A 9,232-nucleotide genomic window follows, 5' to 3' on the forward strand; every position below is an offset into this window, starting at 1 on the left:
TTTAATATTTTTTTTACTATGGATAATCACACATGTGGGAATAAGTGTAACCAATCAAACATACTATTCTTTCTTGGATGATAAGTGAGGAGTAGTTGCCTATGCATAATTTTGATAGGAAATGATTATATTTGCATTCAAGTCATTGTTTGGATTGTGCCTGAAATATTTTTTTATGTTTTTTTCACCATATTTCCCAACTGATATTGTGAAACAAGGTTTATAACCGATTGAACTATAAACATGGGTGAAATTATGTTTTATTCCTACTTATTTCAATATTATTTCCATCTTTAAATTGTTATTTATTTATTTATTTTACATAGACATAGACATAGCATGAAACAAGCTTCTACCACAACCCCTTATTGGAGGGTAATAATTATCCACTTAAATTTGAACGAAATTCATGGTTTGATTTAGTGATTTTCATGAATATTTTCATCATATTGATGCTTGTGATTGACAATTTGTTTAGAGATGCCACAAAAGTGGTTTCTTTTTCATTGATTTCTAGCCGTTACATTAAGTTTAGTTTCATTTAAACTTGGTTGGGTAGATTAGTACAAATAAGTGTATCATGGATCATTTATCTTCCACTTACAAAATAAATATTAAGCTTGCATTAAAGTAGCATATAAATATACATGATATAAGAAAAACTTTTTGTTGCAAAACAAAGGACTGAATTGTTACCCACGAAGTATTGATTTCAAAGATGGTACACTTAATTTAGCAACACATTGATTCATATTGTATAAATTAAATCAAACTAGGAACATACAAAACCATTTGGGACTTCACCGCCACAGACATTAACGAGCAAGCTAAGAGATACTGGTACATTAAGATTGATCCCTAGGACGTTGGCTTTGATTGCAGTGCACAAACAGACGGCAGCCTCAAGGTCGGCAAGTCCTTGGATAAGAGAGCAACATGGCTTCACCGGTGGTGAACCTAACTCAACTTTGACCAATCCCCCTAGAAGATTAGCACAAACCCCCAGTTTCAAGGCGTCTCTAGGGCAGGTTTCTGTATTTGGGTTTGTGTTTGGTACTGTGTTCGGGTTAGAGTTGGGATTGGGGTTGGGGGTGTTGTTCGTGTTAGTGTTGGGGTTGGGGTTTTGGTTAGTGTTAGGGAAGGGGTTGGGGTTGCTGCTTGGGTTTGTGTTGGGTTTTTGATTTGGATTGAGGTTGGGTTCTGGTATGTCGGACGTCGCACAGCCACTAACCATGATGCAGAATAAAAGGTTGAAAGCTATGACCAGAACAACGGACACATTACTCTTCGATGCCATGCCGAAATCGGTTATGAAAACTTTGTCAATTATGGTAAAGGAAGAGTGTGATGGAGTAAGGGTACAATGGAGCATTATATAGGTCTCTGTGGAGTAATATTTTTTGTTTAAATATATTCCATTTAGTAATTGAGTCAAATTAGCATGTTATAGTTTTTGCTGCCACCAACCCATGCACATCAAAGCGTTGAAAGTCCTTTAAAAAAAAAAAAAAAAAAAAAAAAAAAAAAAAAAAAAAAAAAAAAAAAAACCAGAAGCATTATACGAATTGCAAATAACAAATATATATGTGCTCCAACGGATTAAACTTTAACAGGGTATATATATTATCTTATATATCTGTTGTTCAAATCTTTTTTAGTGTTATATATATCTACTAAAGATTCAAATTGCGTGGTACGTATATGTGCTTTGCATGTAGGGTTATGGAAATACATTTTTGCTTCTGTATAGTGTTCTGAAATTGAATATGTTTTATGTTTTATATATAAATGGGTCGGCTACAATGAAAAATAAAGAAAAAGTTAGTAAGCAATAATTTTGTAAAAGTTACCGATTACATAGAAGAGGTGAAAACATCAAACCCTTTCAATGTCCAGTAAATGTCTACTATATAAGTCACAGACCACGTTTAGGTTTTTCCATTTCTAAATGGATGTAAGTCACGCTATCATAGAATATTAGAAGAGAGGGACTTCGAATCATTCCCATGATTTCAATATTTGTCGAATCATTCCCATGATTTCAATGTTTCTCACATGAAAGATTTTTGGCATCTTAAATATAAATATAGTCAATAAACAATTGCGTTGAAGCAGGCGAGGGATATGTGTATTAACTGACTCAAGATATTAGGATTGAAGACACTTAATTATAATTTTAATAAAATTGTAAGTAAATTCAATATAAAACTAATTCTAAATGGAAATTATTAGCCACGACATTCTAGAGTTGTTAGATCAACGGCACATTTCTACGACGGTAATTAAAAGATAATTATATGAAAATGTTGTTAGTTTAGCGAAATATATTGCAGTCAAACACACTTTAAATGTTTAATAGCATATATTATGAGCAATTTAAAATGACAAATTTTTGTTGGGAATCAACTATTAGTTAATGATTGTTATACATTCTCTATCTTTTGCTGGCAAGAAGGAAAAAGAATTAGTAACAAACCGGTTAGTAAACAAATCATATATATACTCATAGAAAACTAATTATTTTTATATTTGGTTTTATATGAACCATTTATACGAACCAATTTACGAAGGATGTCCAAAATAGAGAACCAAAAACTATCCTTGTAACATTTTACATTACCGGAGTGCAACTGATAACCGCATGTTTGAAACTTGTAGAAGTACCACGAAACACTACACACATAGGTATTTTAATTAACGACTGCCGAAATACGTCATTTGCATGGTAGACGAATTGCGGGAGATCTGATGGATTGGTAATGGATTAATGCATGTGGCTAATCCTTCACATAATTTTGAATATTTGACATGAACTAGCATAGCATAAGATTTTAGAATAGATAAATTATATTTCAAAAGTTACTAGAAATGATACTAAACTAAATGGTTTGTGGTTGTTCCTTGTCAAATAAGAGAAATATATGCAAAACACGTTTAAAAATATACAAAGTTTAAAATATTTTAATAGGTTATCGTGATCCGAAGTTGATTATTATTATTATTATTATATGTTTTTTTTATTTAGAGAGAGTAAGAAAAGCTAAAAGAAAAAAAAAACTAAACCCATTAAGGTTTTTTCACGAACTATGAAAAAATAGAACACATTCCAACTTTGTTTCTTCTATCACAACATTCTCGTTTATTTTATTTTATTTTATTTTTTTTAATAGGATGATTGAATCATGTCTGTACATCTTCAAGATATATCGAACAAAATTGTAATGATTCATTAGTGACCCAACTTATTCATTAGTGACCCAACCATCAGCTATATAACCTTCCAGCCACTCCTTATTTATGACATAATTTTTTAGTTTTTTCATATAATTTTCTAAGTAATACATCCATCTTATACATACCGGGATCTGCAAATATATTCGTAGGTAGATGCAAAACTAAATGAATTACAATGTCAAAATACCCAAGAGGACATATCACTTTTAATTCAAATAAGATTCTAATAAATGTTGCCTTCACTTCCCCATATTCTTCATCAGCAGTGTTCCCGAGCAAAGTTGTTTAAAAACATACAAAGCTCTATTGTTGGTGCATAAGTATTCTTGTCCGAAAACCTTCTAACTCCAATTGGTATCACACGTTGCATAAGAATAAAATTGTGACTAACAACCATATATTTTTTAATATATAATTGTTATAGATGTAAACCTATGAGGTCGTTCCAGCCAAACAATGTTAGTATTAATTTCTCTTGCATTCTTAATCATGTTAGATGTAAACATATGAGGTCGTTTAACATTTTAATAAATTCACTAGCGTAGGATAATAAATCTAATTTTTGAATATGTTACCTCATATGTAAATGTGTATTACACGATTGGTTGTTTATGAATAATTCAACAACATTTCCCTTACCTCCCTCCCAAATGTGTGTGTGTGTGTGTGTGTATATATATATATATATATATATATATATATATATATATATAGAGAGAGAGAGAGAGAGAGAGAGAGAGAGATACTCAACCAGCAAAAAGAAACTAACAAGTGTATATTTCTTAAAATATAATCATGTAATAAAACTTTACATCCTAAGTCGGGTAAAGTATTCAAAAAACAGTATTGAAATTGAAGACAACTTGAAATTAATTTCTTACTCAATTTCGGGCAGGTATTTGATGCTTTTGATGATTAAAACAAAAATAGTTAATGTAAAAAAAACCTACTTTTATATTATCGAATTGTACTTTAATAAATAACTTGTTAGATTTAGTGTCTAACATTTCTGATTTTTAGTTTTTTCGTATTATATTATATTATTTATTTTAAATGTTATTCATAAAACAGTCGTTTGATTAAAAGACTCAACCATCCAACGGTTAGACTTAGACGACAGCTGCACAATAGGGCCAAATCAATAACACTGAGATTATTTAACCTTCGTAGCATGTAAGTTAACATATTCATTTAATAGTTAACTCACATCAACAAGAGTCCCACAAAGCACAAAGCAAACAACATGCATTCAGTAACACTCCAAGCACTACACGAATCTACCCCTGTGCCGATGACTTTTTTTATTACCCTATGCCGATAACCAGGCGTCGAGATAGCTTATACCGACGACAAGTCGACGGTATAGAGTCGTCGGAATAGCCCCGTTGATATAGGTGAAAAAAGTCATTGGCATAGATGTCGTCTGGATAGCTACCCCTTATACCGATGACATGTCGTCTGCACAAGCTTCGTCGGGATTAATTTAAAAAAAACAAAATTTTATTATTTACTTGAACAGACGACATGTCGTCGGGACAAGGATAGTATCAATTAGGGATGTAAATTACACTCGACCCGATGGGGAATAGGGTTGACCCGCCCCAATCGGGGATGGTATTCCCCGCTGAAAGGGGTACCAGGTATGGGGTCGGGGATCCCCATTATGCTAAAATCGGGGATGGGGCCGGGCTGGGTATAACAATCCCTAACCCGCCCTGCCCCCGGTTTAATATTAGACCACCAATACAAATTGATCTGTATTAGACCATCAGAGATAGAGTCCGTATATTAAATTATGTCCCAATTCCAAGAGTTTGTCAATCATCACTTCGTTCGACGATCAATATCTCAAATTGTCACTTTTCATTTTGATGTTTGTTAAACTTTATGTTGTAAATATTATATATAAAACGTATGTCGGTTTATATATAAAACAAATAACAAATAGTTTGAAAAACACTATAGCTTTTAATAAATAAAAAACACTAAAACATTATAACATTTACATCAAACAAAACTTATTAAACACATATAAATCATTCAAAATGAATATTTAGAAATCAACATACATTTGATATATAGAAAAATTGTTATAAAAATTTGTGTTGAAATAACCATTGATATAACAAAACTTATTTTTTTCAACTCTTTCATTTTGAATAATAAATCTTTTTAAACATATGATTTTATAATCAAAACTTACTTATATACTACGAATATAGTTATAATGTGTATAATAAAGAAGTGGAAAATAAAAAAAACATTGCACGTTAATAGCCATAAGTTTAAAAAACTTTTGAACGTAGTCGAAAATATAAGGCAAATAATGTAATATTAATATTAACAATGATATGTTATAAAAACAATATCGTAAGTATTTATCATTGAAATAATAATTTTTTAATACTAAGTTGTAACTAATATAATAATAATTTGAAGTATACGATAAGAAAGATATAAAAATTGTGTTTGAATCAAATTGAATTAAGTTTTTTATTTAAAATTATTTTAAACTATACTTATTTTTAACTAATTTATAAATAAATTATTTGAATATTTTTTTATTTATTATTATTATTATTATTATTGTTATTATTATTATTATTATTATTTCAAATAACAATAATTTATTAATATAATATAATCTATTCTTTAGTTTTACGTTATTTTAAAAAATTATTAATTTTTACTAATTAAAAACTATTTTTTTTTGAAAATTTTCATTATTGTATTTAAAAAAACTATCATAATTTTTTTATTGTACTTTCACTTTTCTCCCCTTAAAATATGATAATTTTTTTCATTATACTTTCATTTTTTTTCCCTTAAAACCATGAAATATTGGAAGAGAACGAATGGTCCAAATAAAATTGTAATTTGAATTTCAAAACTATAGTAACTGTTATGTACTGTGACCAATCTTAAAGAATCTGTTAAGAGTGGGTTAGGAAGGAAGAGTGTTACACTTGAGGTATATTTTGATCATTTATATTTTCTTATGAAAATATTAATATTTTATTTATTTTACTTTTCCTATACAATAAAGAATGAATAGGAAAAAAGGAAATTGAGAAATATAATAAGCTAATTTCTTTTTATTATTCTAAAAGCATTTATTACTGGGTACATCCATATAAGTTTTGGTATAACATAAAGAATTCATTTTTAGAACACACATAATTATTGGTTTTCAATAATAAAGTGATATCATATTAAAAATCATTCGTTCTAATTTGTCATTATTTTGGAATAATAATTGTAAACTCCTTTCATCAAAATCAATTATAAAAAACTCATCGATGTTATTTACAAAGTAAGCGATAGAAACAAACATAGTATTACGTAGCATAAAATACATGTTGAATAATGTTCTCTTGCACATAAAATATATTTTCTTAACATAAAAAAGAGAGATACAACATAAAGATACATGCATATTAACAAAGTTAATTGCTCTAACTTATAAATAGCTTGATGGTTGATTTACCAAAAGCTCATGAGAAGTAATTATGAATCCCACTTCACCACCTTGTGATTATAGAAAGATGCATAACACATAAACTTTAAAAATGATCTCAAGTATAAGTTTATAAACATACCTAAATTTGGACCTTGGTTAATGTCTAAAAATTTATATGCACCCAATTTGAGTTTACATGAATTTATATTTGGAAAAGTTGCAATTGCTTTCTTACATCCATGGAACCACTCATATAACTCTTCAAACTCTAGAAATATAATCTATCATTTTCTGTTGACATACATGCAATATGTAATTTACAAATTTCTTATATAGGATAAATATTTCATTTAACTAATCAATTAAATAACATGATTTGAAGAGTTTTAAAAGTTACAAATCATAATATTTCAATTAATCATAAATTAATTTGTATAAGTTGAATAGTTTTGGGAGTTTCAAATGCATGAGGTTCAAGAAAAAATGGTATTGTGAGTTTCAAATGCATGAGGTTCAAGGAAAATGCTAGCTTTATAATATATACTAGGCGAATGCCCACGCGTTGCGCAGAAACACTTATATAGTTGAAGTCTTTACAAATATATGATTTGTTAAATATAACAATAACGTTGTTGTTAAATTTGATATAATAATTTCTATATACTATATTGATATAATATATTCATTATTTCGAATTATATGATAATAAATACATTTATTATAACTTCATAATCTCAATCGTTTGAATGACTTCTACCCGCGAGTTACACATGAATAAAATTAAATATAATATATGATTTGATGTTATTTATAGTTGTTTTTATTCTCAATTAATTTTTTAAAATTTATTTGCTTAATGTTTCAATTTCTATCATTATCATTACTTAAAACATCAAACATTGTTTTTTATTTTAAAACTAAGAATATAATCATTTTTTATAGAATTGTTTTTAACTATTGTTATTGTAGTTATTTTAAACTACTTATTTGGAAACTTTTAACGATTATAAAAATATATTTAAAAAATATTTTAGTTAAATTGAAATTACCATTTAGTTTTTGCTTTTATCACTACAATTTATCACTTTTAACTATTTACAAAATATTTTTTAGTTTTTTTAAATCGAACTGAAATTTATATTTGAGTTGACGTTGTAATGCGCAGAAACATATATACAGTTGAAGTCTTTACAAATATATATTTTTTAAAATATAACATTAATGTTGTTGTTAAATTTGATATAATAATTCGTATATTAATTTTATATAATATATTTACTATTTTGAATTATATGATAATATATAAATATATTATAACGTCATAATCTTAATCGTTTGAATGACTTCTACTCGCGAGTTACACATCAATAAAATTAAATATTATATATGGTTTAATATTATTTATACTTTTTATTTTTAACTAATTTTTTAGAATATATTTGCTTAATGTTTTCATTTCTATCATTATAATTATTTAAAACATCAAACATTATTTTTTGATTTTAAAGGTAACAATATAATCATTTATATAGAGTTATTTTTAACTATTGTTATTATAAGTTATTTTAAGCTACTTATTTGAAAATTTTTAACTATTATATAAATATATTTAGGAAATATTTTAGTTAAACTGATATTACAATTTAGTTTTTTGCATTTATCACTATAATTTATCACTTTTAACTATTTACAAAATATTATTTGGTTTTTTTAATGGAACTGAAATTTATATTTAAGTTGACACTATAATGTTATATTTAAAATAACAATTTAAGTATTTTGTCCAAACTGTTCAAAAATTGTTGCTTTAAACTGATAATGATTTACATGCAACAAAATTTTAAATCTAATAAATTAAGTATAATATGTTAAAATTTAAAGAAATAACTTTATAAATAGAAGTAAAGATATTATTTTAAAATTGAAATTTAGTCTATTTATGATTACACTTTAGGTTTGATATTTATTTAACTTTATTAACCAACTTACAATCATTATTTGAAAGACACTACAATTTATCACTTTTAACTATTTATAAAATAATTTTTGGGTTGTTTAAGTTAAATAAAATTTATATTTAAGTTGAGTTTATAATGTTATATTTTAATTAATAATGTAAGTATTTTATACAAACTTTTCAAAAATTATACCTTTAATATAATAATGGTTTACATCCAACAATATATTAAAACTAATAAATTAAGTATAATATGTTAAAAGTTAAAAAACATAATTTTATAAGTAGAATTAAATATATTATTTTAATATTGAAATTTAGTTTATATATGAATACACTTTAGATTTGATATTTATTTAACTTAATTACCAAATTATAATTATTATTATAAAGAAATTGAAAAGTCATGGGAGTTTCAAAATAAATGTGGTGAAAGGAAAAAAGAATGGGGGTTTCAAATGCATGAGATTCAAGAAAAAATGCTAGCTTTATAAGTATGTATGATATATATATATATATATATATATATATATATATATATATATATATATATACAGATAGATATAGACATAGATAAGAAG

At 26.5% G+C, this 9,232-nt stretch overlaps 1 protein-coding gene across 1 annotated transcript; it reads right to left on the minus strand.

Annotated features, from left to right (window-relative positions):
* Window positions 1–685: 685 nt before the first annotated feature.
* LOC128126615 (lipid transfer protein EARLI 1-like) lies at window positions 686–1,514 on the minus strand. The gene has a single exon (XM_052764453.1). It carries the CDS (start codon window positions 1,370–1,372, stop codon window positions 773–775), a length of 600 nt encoding a protein of 199 aa, XP_052620413.1. The 5' UTR covers window positions 1,373–1,514; the 3' UTR covers window positions 686–772.
* Window positions 1,515–9,232: the final 7,718 nt, after the last annotated feature.

The sequence above is a fragment of the Lactuca sativa genome, chromosome 6, assembly GCF_002870075.4.
Source record: "Lactuca sativa cultivar Salinas chromosome 6, Lsat_Salinas_v11, whole genome shotgun sequence".
NCBI classification, from domain to species: Eukaryota; Viridiplantae; Streptophyta; class Magnoliopsida; order Asterales; family Asteraceae; genus Lactuca; species Lactuca sativa.